At 40.0% G+C, this 14133-nt stretch overlaps 1 protein-coding gene across 1 annotated transcript; it reads right to left on the bottom strand.

Annotated features, from left to right (window-relative positions):
* Positions 1-730: 730 nt before the first annotated feature.
* LOC109993320 (cerebellar degeneration-related protein 2-like) lies at positions 731-12228 on the bottom strand. Its single transcript, XM_065949445.1, has 6 exons — positions 11968-12228; positions 11059-11171; positions 7883-8031; positions 7618-7788; positions 3794-4013; positions 731-3083 (listed from the first exon to the last, which is right to left on the bottom strand). The coding sequence occupies exons 1-6, from the start codon at positions 12047-12049 to the stop codon at positions 2466-2468; spliced, it is 1353 nt and encodes a 450-aa protein (XP_065805517.1). The 5' UTR covers positions 12050-12228; the 3' UTR covers positions 731-2465.
* Between the last annotated feature and the right edge of the window lie 1905 nt (positions 12229-14133).

The raw sequence follows: 14133 nt of genomic DNA on the forward strand, positions 1-14133 counted from the left end.
CTTCACCTGCTTGAACTTGTAGTGATGCACACATTATATTCTTTAGACTGAAATGGGCAACACGTATTTCTGTTTCTGTTGGGTATAAATAATGATTGCCGTTTGAGTTTAAACATCTTTAAGATCCTCTAAGCAGTCTGTTAAAAACAAACCTTTAGAGGCGCTGGTGGCTGAGCGGTTTGTTTGTGCAGCACATGTACTGAGGCTGTAGTTCCCCCCCCCCAAGCAGACGGCCTGGGTTTGAATCCAACCTCATGTCATTCCCCACTCTCTTCCGACTCTATCCTGTCTCTCCAATTACGGCTGAAAAAAAGCCCACGATTAAACCCTTAAAATATTTTCACATTAAAAGCACACTTAAAAGGATATTCATTCTTAAAGTTACCCCTTAAAATAACTTCCTCTGTGATCCTGCTTTATGTGTGCAAATCGACATCTTTATTTACCCAACCCTCCAAACTGTTGAAAGCTCTTTGTTAGATTTCCTACAGGAGCACAATAGTTCTGATGGATGATGCTTATAATATTTTAACAGTGAGTTCTGCTTTGTTCAGTCTTACTCTCAGACTAATGTGTTGAGCTCGGAAACACCGAAGCATCAACTACTGTCTATACAGTTCTCAAACTGTGACAGATATACGAGTTTGTACGACACGTCTCTATAAATAGATTTCATAGATTTTAGAAGAAAAAGCAGAAGGGAAAAAAATAAAAATAAACACCACACGTCGCTGCTTCACCTTTTATGGCTCAGAACAACAAACAATGACGTCCAATCATGACTCACTTAAAAACACATTGTGCACACACATACACACATATATGCTGCAGATTACTGGTGAACATCATCTTTTTTTTTTTTTTTAAGAACTACATGTGACAGAAACTTAAAGTGTCAGAGAACATCTGACATGTGCAACCCTAAAGTGCTTCTCAAAGTGAATCTTAAGACAAACTATGTGCTCAGTATGAAGCTGAACACGCAAACATCAGGCAGCATGAGGAGGAAAGCTTCTAATCATACAATCCTTCACGAGGCCCAGTAAATACATTAAATACATATGTTCAGTCCTTTAGTAGACCTCCTAATTTTAATATCACATTCACTCACATACGTCTACCCTATCATACAGTAATCAAGTAAACGTATTGAGAATACATGTCACAGTTACAAAAATCACTTTATAGCACCTTAAATCACCGATTCCAGATAATATATATCAACTCCATCGCCAAAAACATGTCCGACATTCTTGCATATATTGCTCTTATAGGCGCAGGCAAAACCGTCACAGAGGAAGGTTCTTCTTTTTTGATTTTAAAGTTGCAAAGGAAAAATAAAAGAAACAAGTAAACAAAACAAACCGCACGTACAGTCGTCATGTTTGACTTTATGGATCCTTCATTCTTTTTCTTTTTTTTTAAGTTTCCCGGTGACAGTTATATGATTTGGTACTGAATATATAAGAAGGTATTGGATGGAAATTATGGGCCTGAAGCAGCTATAATCAATCATTTCTACACAGTTTATTAAACGGCTGTATGAAAACAACATGTCGCTGGAAATGACTCAGCTGAATGTGGGGTTTCTTTTCAGCCTTTAAAGAGCGTCATAGTGACCATTAGCTTGTTTTTAAGCTGTCTGACCCACAACCTCACTGTTCTGGTTCACTCTTGCAGCTCTCATGATGCCGTTCTTAGAGAAAATTGCTTGAAAACTCACTGACAACTTCATGTTCAGAGCTTATAGGACGACAACCTCAAAGAGCAGCTACAACATAGCTTAGAATCAGCTTAGCTTAGCCCCCAGGAGTTGGTGGAGACCAAAACTAGAGCAAAAGACACTGAATATGTAACTTACATTCACCAGGTGGACATAAGGCTCTAAGGTAGTCATATTTATGTTCCTCTCAAGCTGTAAGATGTGTGAATAAGCAACTGTTTCATAATAGGTTCAACATATCTACAATAATTGGCAAAAAGCTCTTGTTGCCTTTAAATACAGAATCTTACTTTTACGTTAACCCCTCTCATGCTACCTGCAGGAGAGTTGTCAATTCCTATACAGGAAATTATAGGATCCTTAAAAAAAATTAAACTAATACAAAATCTTCTGGGTTTGTCTCAGAACGGGGTTTTTGCCGAGCGAGTGAGGTAGAGTGATTGTTCAGTCGAGATGGCAGCATTAGGCACGGGTGTTTCAGTGCAAAATGAGTCCCATCTGAGATGTGAGCTGCTGGTGTTTGCCCCTCCTGTTCCTGTATCACTCTCATCTCTTAACCCTTAAACATGCAGATCACTATCGGGGTAAAAGAGATGCACTAAAAAGTGGAATTAGTTAGCTTCAATTGCTGCTGAAAAAAGTCTCAGAAAAACTCCGAACTGGAAGACAAATAGAAATGTTGCAGCAGGTTTTCGTTTGTCCTGCTTTCTTTCTTTTTTTTCATTTTCTTTTTGGGAAGCAGTTAATGTAAAATAGGCGGCACGTCACCAGCTGAGAGTCTCTCTCTGTTTTCAATCAGGTCCTCTTTGGTTTTCTGTATGCGGGAGAAGATTTCCCTAAAAAGTTCCTTGTACTCCGGTTGGTGAAAGTCGTCCTTAAAGTCCTCCATGTCGGCCAGAGCTGAACAAGCGGCGGCGGCAGCAGCGAGGGATGCAGTTTGGACTGACTTGTTGCTCTGCATGTCCTCATCCTCTTCCGGCCCCTGATGGCAACGCTGCAGCAGCTCTTCGTACTTCACCTGCAAGGCACTGTACTGGGCGTCGACCTCGTTGAGCAGCGAGATCCCGCGGTACTTCACCACCTCTGCTCTGCGCACGCAGGAGCACTCGTGGTCGTAGATCCTGTCCGTAGAGTCAGGCATCTGGGTCAACTTCATGAGCCGCTCGCTGTCACAACGCTTCAGGATCCGGGGGCTCCTGGGTACAGCGGACTCCCCTTCACCCTCGTCCTCTGGGTTCAGGAACATCGAGTTGGACAGCAGGGTATGGAGGACTTCCGGCCTGGCGGATTTTTTGGAAGACTCTGATTTCCAAAGCTGGCGGAGCTCTTCAGCCTCGTGCTCCAGCTCGGACACTCTGACCTAAAACACAATATACGTTGATTTAGAGAGGAGAGGAAGGTCAAGAGGACCAAAACAAACTGTGATCATGCTGTTTGAGAAAAAAACAAGAGTGTGGTTTGAAGTTTAGTGACAGTAGAATAGAGGTATTCTTGTATAAAAAGGGATTTGAAGGGATTTCAGAGATCAAAGTTCAGGGAAAAGACGAAACGCTGGCTGCTCTCTGATGTTTCAGTTTGACATGGAGGTACTTTTAGCGAAATGCTTGCTGATGCTCATCTCCTCAGAACGACAATGCTAACTTGCTAATACTAAGTGTGCAGTAAAACTTTCTTTCCACTAGCTGTTGAGACATTTCCCTTAAAAGATGTTGCGGTCATGATAGCACGACAGCAAAAGAGAGGTGTTCAAGAAAGTAGGTAGGATTCATCCCACAGGGACCATGAACGTATTTGAAATTCTTAATACTTTTTATGTATCTTAGAAAACGTTTTTGGTATATTTAAGTGTGACCAAAGAGATAAATCAACTGTGTCAAAAACAGCTAAAAAGCTAAAAGCTAACAATTTAGCGGGAAAAAGCTTCACCCCTAGAATATTCAGATATGTCGCCCTCCGGTCAAACCTTAAACACTTCATAGTTGATGTTTTGACTGAAGTCTTTTTCATTATTGGTTAACTTGTAGTAGGTGCACGTGTGAAAAAAGTACTAATACACCATATCTATTATACCTGACATCCCTCCATCTTTGACACCTGCTGTTCCAGCGCTGCATTTTCACCGGCGAGCATCTCGGCCTCTCGCTCGGACGCCTCCCGCCGAGCACGCTCAGTTGCGAACTGAGTCTGCAGCGCGCGGAGGGATTGTCGTAGTGACGCCTGCTCCTCCTCGCGCCACGACTCCTTTGAGGACTCAAAATCATCCGAAGCTTCTTCAGCGTCATAGTCATACCTGTACACAGACACAGACAGTCATTACTATGTGGATGTTATCTGCTCACCCAGTTTGAATCCTTGAGTTTTTATTAATATTTAAGAGTTTTTAATAGTGATGAATATTAGTTAAAAATGAGTTCAGAAGTATATCTATTATATTAGTTTTTTTTCTCTTGATTTCTCTTGAGGTGATGCAGAACAATACAAGACAAGTGAGGGGCATGACAAGAGCAAAAGTATGTAGGAGACAGGGAGTAATAATAACGTTTTGAGGGTGTTGAAGGGCCCTGTGTGTGTGTGTGTGTGTGTGTGTGTGTGTGTGTGTGTGTGTGTGTGTGTGTAATTCGAGTGTATGTTTTTTTTCCTTTCCTTTCCCTCCTTTCCTTCCTTCCTTCCCTTCCTCTATACCCCTATTCCTACTTTTGTCCTTCTTCTTTCCTTCATTACATTTTTCTTTATTATATTCTATCTATTTTATTAGTATACCTGAGGAATAATTAAAAGATTTAGGAAATACATTTTTTTACTCTCGTGCAAAGTTTAATGAAGCGAAAGCGAGCGAGCGCTCCGCTAGGCTAGAAACAAGGAAGCAGCTAGCCTGGCTGTGTTTCACACCTAGCGTCAACTCACAAGTTCACGACTTTTATATCACACTTGTTAACAACTTATTTACAGGTTAAGTGTCAAACTTAACCAATATTTATTGTACATTTATTTTAAACATCATCCCAATGCCATGAACCGTCTTAATATAGCATTCTAGTATGCTAACATTTGCTAATTAGCGCTTAACTTGTTAAATTTGAGTTTTGTGGGTATTTTCTCTAAATACCAGAGTTGAACATTAATGATGATTCCACTGGCATGACTGAAGCCAAAATGAAGAAAATACCCCGAATAAACTCCCTAAATGAAATGTTTTAGCACCTATGATTCCATAACAACTGATTAACCTTCATTAGCTGATAAATGCTATCTGATATGATCAAAACATCCACAGCAGGCGTGTAAGTGCACTTTGAGTTCTGCTAGTCAACTACTTCTGTATAACCTTTGTCATTCCATTTAGCCAGATATGCACTAGTTCACAGCTTACGTTAGCATTTTACCTTTCACACGTACGTGCTTTATAACAACCCAAAACAAATTTAGAGGTTAAGGAAATTTAAGAGAAGTGGGGAAAAATGTATAAAAACTCATAAAGCTGGGTTCAGACAAATACTGCATGACCTAATATATCATTTTAATCAAGATACAAAAAATGCTGATTGTGATCAATGAATTGAAAACTGTGCTTCATTCATTAAATCGTAGTTGTCTTAACTTATCATACATAAATGTGCTTACAGTGCAGAACAAGAATCAGCTTTATTGGTCTTTACAGATGCAAATGAATGAATCAAACTTTATACTCTTCTGTATCCTTTGTCTCTTATATCTGTGTTTAAAATATCTATACAATATCATTTGAGCAAGGATGTTTTGTTTCACACATGGGGGGAATATATGAGCAGCTGAAAACAGAAACCATGCATGGACAGGTTACGTAAGACAACAAGGAACAGAACATACGCACACTCATCAACAACTTATCAGTCAAACAGAGTCGATTAAAAAAGCAGCTGAAGAATCAATGGCGGCTTCAGGGCGATATTGAGACATGTTCGTACCCTCAGGCTTAGACTTTGACCTCTTTCGTTCCAACCTGAGCTATCAAACAGCAAACATAGTTCAGTGAGATTTGCATCCACCTAACCTGGATGTTTTTAGGGACCAGTACTAACAGGATTACACACACACACACACACAGACAAAACGTAGGCACGGCATTAACCTGTGACACCAACACAGAGGAAGTGACCGCGGCATGAAACATTCAGAGTAATAGGGCTGTGAGGTAGACATGGACAGCTGCCAGGGAGGAGGATTAGGACTCAATAGGAGACAGCTAAAGCCAGGAGGACTCAGGGGAGGATTTCATGCATCTTACAAAGAGTTTCTGAACCGGTGACAAAGCAAGATTTCATATTTGACCAGGTTAAGAAATACATTTAGAATGCTGTTTTAACAGTTATTGAAAGGATTTATTTTTTGCCTAATAACACCAGATTATACTTCAACAGTTATGTAGATTAAGTTGTTAACAGATGGGTTAGTGTATTAATGCACAGTTATTTTTGATTGAATCCTAAATGGGTGATGCTGTGTGTGTCTGTGTGTCTTCAAACATTTACAACTGAAGTCTGTAAATGTGCAATTTTGGCTGCGAAACACACACGTCTTTGGTTAAACATTTTTTAAGAGATGGTAAATATTTTCCTCAAAGGTTCCTTCTGGCTGTAAAGTTAAAGGCTTCTGTATTTTGGGAAATTACCTTTTTTCGTTCCTGCTCAAAGCAAGCTGTGGAAATCCACACCATGCTTATGTTTGTATGTTGAGTGTCAAACTAAAGCCAGCGTTTGGTTAGCGTAGCTTAGCATAAACACTTGAGGCAAGTAGGAGAAGCTAGCCTAGCTCAGGAAAAGGGTTAAAAGAAAAAAAAGTCAAGCAGCACTTTTAAAGCTCACTGGTTCATGTTTGCTTTCGACAGAGCGTTGGTACCTGTTCCCTATGCTTCTAGTATTCATGCAAAGCCAAGCTATGATATGAAAAGATTAGCGTCCGCAGATACAGGTTTATGGTGTGCATATCATAGTGTTACAACACTGTTTATCTTGTTTTTGGGAACAGGGAGAACATTTCCCTAATGAAAGACAACTGCTTCAAATTGCTTCTTTTCTTCAACAAACAAACGGTCCAAAAAGTTTAAATATGTTCAACTGAAATGTATATAAAAAAAAGAGAGAAAATTTTCAACATTCAGATGAAAGAAAGCTGCTTAACAATAGATCGGTTGAGGAAGTGCTTGTTTGAACTCTTTGCTTTACAACCATTAAGGAAGTCTCTCAGTCCGGTTTCTTTTGCAACTTCATGCAACTCTTTCTACAACACATTCATTTACACGTACTTTGCTCTGCCGAGTCTGAGTCTAAAGTGTTAGGCTACACATAATGCTTCATTTCAATTAGTTCTCCTGAGAAAAGATGAAAAAAAAAAAAAGCTAGAAGCATAAGATGAAGTCTTCAAAAAATGTCCTTCTAACCATTCAGAAACTAAAGCTGTTAAATTCACACAAACAACATTTCACATTGAAACACTTTTTGTTTTTTTAGCATATTCTCTTTCTTTTCTTTTTTAAATCTTATATTTATTGGGTGTTATAGAAAAGGAATCAAGGATGCATGAATATTTTGACAGCCCCCCCCCCCACACACATATATTTCTTGTTAGAAAAGCTACACAGAGCTTTCTCTCTTAATGTTGATGGCCCTGTTTGTGTTATCTCTTTGCCAACATGTGTGCAGAGTATTCTCTATTCCACTTTCTATAGCAGTCTTAATGTGAAACTTAGCAGCTGAAATGTAAAGATTCTTTCAGTGTGCATGGTGTAAACTTCTCTGTTAGACCTGGACCTGGTGCCGCATCGACAGAGACAACAAACAACGGCTACTTTAATAAGCAGTTAAAAACAAAAATATCATTGATTGTTTACATGACGCAGGCTTCTTATATATCCTCACCTGAGTGTGTTTTGTAGCTCTGTAAGACAGGACATACTCTGGGAGCCGCGTGGGGGCCACTTCTCTCTGTGTGCATGCCTCTGAGACTGCGATGGACCCAGCTTCAGCTGCTCCACCTGCTGCTGCAGCTCCTCCACCTGCGTCTGCAGCACCTCCACCGTCTCCATCAGCCTGCACAGAAATATAAAACACAGCTCTCTGAGGTTAGACGGATATTTTAAATCCAAAACATTGGGATACTTGTCCATCACCACTTTTCTCTTACCCCTGGATCTTCTGCTGGCCCGTCCTGTTGTCCTGAACCAGTTTGCGGTTGTTCTGTTCCAGCTCCCGGGCCGCCACGTCCAGCTGCTCGTACACTTTAGCGTGCTGGTCGTTCACCTGCCTGAGGAGGTCCACCTGCTTCGTCAGGTACTGAGAAGAGACACAAGGTCATACTGTCATTCAGTCTCCATGAACTGTGCCAGATTTCCTTTTTTATTTTAAATTGAGAGCTTGTCCACATCCACATAAACATTCAGAAAATAAGGAAACAGGAAGTTCATTAAACTGAGTGTTGAACACAATCATAGAACATCAACTATGATCCAAGTCAAAATAAATACACAACTTGACTTAGAGCATGTGTGTGAGAAGTTTGCAGATAACTTCAACTGTGTGGACAGTTAACATACATCATATTCATCCCCGTTTGTGTTTAGCCACAACAAGTACACATGCATACACAACCAAATGCCAACCCCTCGATTACCTCCCTGGTGAGTGACCATAATCCCCCCCAAACCCCCACCCCCAATTAACCTTCCCTACTGCTGGCAAGAGATTCTACAACTGACTGAGCTTCAGACTAAGACTTAAGGTATTTCCTTTTGCACCATGAAACCGTGCAACAGAGAGTTCCTAGGACCATGTTTCTAACAGCAGGTACCACCAGTGATTGAACGACAGTGTTTGCTGTGGTTTCCACCGCACTACCAGGTTTCTCGTTACAGCAGTTAGGCCACAGAGACAAACTGTGTCACACTTCCTTTAATGTCACATTTGTCAAGAGAGGAGAGGGTTAACAGGAAGACTTGATCTAAAGTATAGTCTCTTCACCTCTCATGTTTTCTTTTGTCTTATAATACATTACAAACAGGCTTCACAAGAGACATAAGATACCCGTAAAAAGACAGACTCAATTAACAGGAACAGTTAAAACCAAGCAAAAAGGATGTTTTTTATTTTATTTTTAAAGATATTGTATTTAGGCCGTTTTTGTGCCTTTATTGGAGAGATAGGACAGCGGACAGAGTCGGAAATCGGGAAAAGAGCTACAGGTCGGACATCGAACCAGGGCCGTCCACCTGAAGGACCACAGCCTCCACACATGGGGTGCGCGCACCAACCACTGCGCCACCAGCGCCCCAACAAAAAGGATGTTTTAAGGAAGACAGCACTTTATTTTAAAGATGTTCTTTTCCTTTGTAAGGAAACGTCATGATGGACTGTGACTGGAAAGATGTTTAACATCACATCAGTGAACGGGACGTCTTCCATCTCGTTCTGTGATTTATCTGTACAGCTTACAGTAACAGTTTCATGACGATCTTTGAACTACGTGGACAATTTGAACACATCAGTAATCAGAAGGTCAAACTACCAGCAGAGTCTGGAGTTTCTGATGATTAAAACAGGGATCAGTGGCAGACCAAACCCCCCCCCCTCCATCATTATCATCATTGAACTGCTGGGTTTATTCTGCAGACAAACGGCCAAGAAGCTGAAAAATAAATGTGAAGAGGAACTCTAGGGTTTGTTTATTTGACTAACAGCTCCTAAAGGTCTTTAAAAAGCCTCTTAGAGAAACACTTTCTGTGAGAACAGGTTATCTTATCAGCCGCTGCAGCCATGAGGACACTTTGAACCTTTAATCATCTAATCTACCTGCACAGCCTCTGCTGACAGAGAAACACTTGAACATCAGCTTCACTTCTCTGTTCACACTTCAATATAAGTGTTAGACTGTGTTATTAAATTCAACATTAGACTGCACATGAACACTGGCCAAATCCATCAGGAGTCGATGAAGAACATTTTATTCAAGCAGTAAGAAGGGTAGTTCTATTTTAAGAGTGATATTCCTGCTCCGTTAGAGGCTTTTTGTTCCGCCAAAGAGCGACAGTAAAGCGGCTAATTGATTGCCACACAGGTCAGGAGCCGGACTCAGACCTGTGACGTTACACCATTCAAAAGGCGGCCTTAAGAGATTAATTCAGCGTGTCAGCGTTGGAGGGAAGGTGAGGATTTAGCGGCAGACTCACTCAAGGAAATTAAACGAGGAAAACCCGAAGCTTCATATTGAATTTCTGTAATTAAAGTTTGAAATAAGACCTTGAACTAACGACTTGGTCAAAGGTCGACTGAAAACCCTGCAGAGACGCAGACAGAGGAACATAATAAAGCAACAGGAAGGGAGGGGTGGTTTCAGAAGCTAACAACATAGTCACAAATATGCATACTATATACAAGAAATACAAATGTAGCAACAAACACCAAATGAAATGGTCAAGATGTTTGACAAAATATCCTAACTTTTCAGAATCTTAAAACTGCTCAAATAGTTCTCTCTCTCACAAACACTGGATACAAATTAATTGTATGATGAATGTTGGCATCTTTTTCAGGAGCACTAAAGGGTTTTTCTCTAACCATAACATGTAGTAGTGTGAGTTTTTAGGCCCTGATCAGTGTCTGCAGGTTTAGCTTAGTCTCTATTTTTAAAGGGGTTGAAATTTAAACAATTACAATCCCTAAATCAAATGAAATTAATTAAAATTAAAAAAAAAAAAAAGAAGCAAAACATGACATGAATTCAAAACCATGAGATCACCGCACAAGCTGAAAAACAACCCAAAAAGCAAGGTAATCCCTCTCTCATTATACACCACAGGTTTGCACAGTGAGAGGTTAGTTTCTGTCCCTCTTTGCTACAAACATAGAACCTGTAAAGATATACTAGCAGGAAGCCCAGGTAGGTACTGGAGCTTGTGTGTTGCCTGTGAGGCGAAATTCAGGGGCTAAAAAGCCTGACACGCACTTGAATGCCTGTTTGACCTTTTAGTTGTCTTTTACTGAATGACACAAACTAGCAGTAAAAAAGTTGGGATGATAATAATGGTTTTTTTTTGTAGAATCTGCCCCCCTCATCCTCGCCATGTTTGCATGTTGTAGTTTTCTTTAGGGCTAATATGAGGCTTTTTAACGCAGTATAAACATGTGACGTTGAAGCTTTATCCTTAAAGAAGAAAACCTGCATGATAGTTCAACAACTTTTGTCCAGACTAATCGTCCCCCCCGCCCCCCCGGCACATTCTAGCCCACCAGGTGTTTTGTTTCTGGTGATTTTTGGACAGAGATAGAAATTCAGACATGACAAGACCACCCTTTCATCCCCTTCACCTCGATCTCCTGCAGTTGCTCCTGGTTGGTGGAGTACATCTGCTGCAGCCCCTGCTCCAGCTCCCTGTTTCTGTCCAGGAGGGTCTTCCCGAGCTCGGCTGCCAGCTGCAGGTCTGCAGGAGGGACGGAGAGAGGAACCGTGAACGCTTCTCAGGGCTCATAGTGTGTCGTGGGGTGTCACTGATGGACACAAAGCTCACAAGCAGCTTTGTGCGGTTCTGTTCCTGATGTTGGCAGGAATCCAGCAACCTGCTATTTAAAAACTGTGCCACAGGATCAAACCACCTCCACACACTGATAGTACAAATCTTCTTACACGCAGAAGTTACCATTTTTACAACTATGAACTCAACTAGTGCTGAGTATAAATACCCTCTTACAACTTGACCTTCCTTTCAGCCATCATGTTATATTTTAAAAACACAACACATTTTTAACACTGACATGATTATGGTGTAAAAACAGGGTTAGGATATTACACCGAAACAAAAACGAGTTTTAGTATAAGGTGTGCAATTCAGATGAAATGGTTAATTAAAGTCAAAGTCACTTCTCCTTACACACACACACACACACACACACACACCTCTTCTGTTTTTTCACATTGCAGCATATGAGAGTGTCCTGCTGACCCTGCCTTATGTGAAGTCAACCTGCTAGATTTCCACGACACATTTTTAATCTTATTTCAAAACAAAATGACCTCGGTGTAGCAATCACAATTAAAATCCTGATATGTAATGAGTATAGGGCTAAATAATAGGTCTTAACCGAGGCAGCCTACATGTACAAATTGTGCAAAGATTCCCATGTAACAGCTGTAGTGTTCCTGTTAGATTGTTAAAGAAAGGAGGTTCACGGTTCGTTATCTTTCAGGCTTAAGAGACAAAGACGGAGAGGAAACTGTACCATGTTCAAGGTCTTGCTTGTCGTACCACGGTTCCTCCTCCTTGATCTCAAATTCTTCGTCCACAATCATGTCTGTGAGCATCCTTTACTCTCTCACACTGTCAAAACATGACGGATACAAAGTTTGTGGAGCGGTGATAAACGGGGTCGGTACCGCGTCCTGTACGCTGCTATTGGGCACGCCTGCAGCCGGCACCGGTGAGCGCGCATCACCGGACAGACAGACAGACAGGCAGACAGACAGACAGACGGACAGAGACGCAGCCACTGACACCTCACTGCTGACGAAACCACCGCTGCGTTCAGGGTAGATTTCCGGTTTTAATTTTTGAAATAAAAGCAGCCTTGGTGAAAAGATTCTACACGTTTTATTTTTATTACTATTATTTTTAAATGTTGAACATAAATAATTCATGAAAAGGCCAATGGTTATATAAAAACCGTATTATGGTGCATGAAAATCAGTAGCCAACCTTTGACCAATTGAATTATATGAACATGATTTTTGACTGGAATAAAGAGGAATAAATTACAATCAAAATAATATTGTGGCCACCAGGTCTTATTATTTGTTTGTTTTAATAATGCATCTTAAATAAATACAATTTAATCACAGCTGGGGGAAAAAAATGCCCCTTTTTTTGTTTGTGCATAATATTCTGATAATAATGCTATCATTGTGAATTATGTAGGCTACCCACACGAACTACAAAACACAGTGACGTCAGATCAAGCCTCGGGTGTTAAGTTCTCAGGCTTTAAAGTGGAGCTTGGGCCACAGGCCTACTTTAGTTATCCGGTTGCGTTCACACTGCAGACAGGTCAGAGTTCAGATTTGTTCACCTTTGTTCATCGGATCTGCTCGGTGCCCCAAGAGGGACTTTCTGATGACAAGCTAAACAGTTAGTCCTATAATAAGCGTTATGATAGGCTATGTATTTATTTAGCTTACTGTCTGTACCTTAAGTCATTCTCTACCAAAACAAACTCACCAATTCAACTAAAAAAAAAATGTATGGGAGCGACTAGTGATCAGAATTCAAATGATAAAGCTCATTTGAAAATGAAAATGCATTAACAGAAATGCTTTTTTTTAATTTTCAGAATATGGGTGTATTATTTGACACAAAAATAACAAATTTATCTAATTTTCATTTTAGTTTTCAACTTCAAAAATGCACATTCTTTGACTAAATTAAAACGAAGAAGAAAATGACATTTTCTTTTTCATTTTCAAATTAGCTTTATCATTTGAATTCTGATCACTAGTCGCTTCCATAGTGGGAGCTAAGGAGCCTATTAATGATTTTAAATTAAGTATAGCCTAGTTAAACCAGGCTCTTTAGAGACAACCGCAGGTTTGTATTTAAGAATATATAGGCCGTGTGTGTGCGTGTATTTTATTTTGAAGATAACACATCGAAGTATCCGGTGTGCACCTGTCTTTCACTGCCGGTGTGATCACACCTGCTTCTCTGCATTTGTTCACTACTTGGAAACCGCAACGCATAGAGTCAGAGAGACCACAAGGGGGGGCTAGAGGGCAAAAAGTCAAAGACACTTTCTGATCCCACCAACTCAAAAAAAATATGTAGGTCTACAGAATATCGATGGACTATTGTTTTAAATTTGTTAGATAAAATAAATATATTGAAAATATAAAATCCCACAAAACTACAAAAGCCAATATTAATATAGGCCTACTGTTTTTAAATTGAATTTCTACTTTGAAAGATGTTTAGATAAAGAGGTCTAGTGACAGTAAAGTTCCAGTATGTAAGGTAACAGCTCTCACCCCCTGCATGATACTGTGGGGGCCCTGAGCAGCTTCTTCAGCAGCAGGCTCAGACACCCACCCTGCAAGACAGAGCGCTACCGCAGGTCGTTCATCCCATTTGCCGTCAGACTGTTTAATCGGACTCTTTAACAACATCACCACCTCATGCTACACACTGTGTGTGTTTTTTTTTTTAAGAACAAGTTACTATGTAATTTTACATTATTGTATTTTTTTTTACATTATTGTAATTTTTTACATTATTGTATTTTTTTTTACATTATTGTATTTTTTTACATTATTGTATTTTTTTTACATTATTGTATTTTTTACATTATTGTATTTTTTTTACATTATTGTATTTTTTTTACATTATTGTATTTTTTTAC

Source organism: Labrus bergylta, chromosome 21, assembly GCF_963930695.1.
Source record: "Labrus bergylta chromosome 21, fLabBer1.1, whole genome shotgun sequence".
Lineage (NCBI taxonomy): Eukaryota > Metazoa > Chordata > Actinopteri > Labriformes > Labridae > Labrus > Labrus bergylta.

Coding starts and splice junctions, on each gene's coding strand:
- LOC109993320 (XM_065949445.1), bottom strand. CDS start 12,049: ATGCTCACAGACATGATTGTGGACGAAGAATTTGAGATCAAGGAGGAG. Junction 7,789..7,882: donor GGCCAGCAGAAGATCCAGGG/GTAAGAGAAAAG, acceptor ATTTCTGTGCAG/GCTGATGGAGACGGTGGAGG. Junction 3,084..3,793: donor CAAAGATGGAGGGATGTCAG/GTATAATAGATA, acceptor ATTGTGTTTTAG/GTCAGAGTGTCCGAGCTGGA.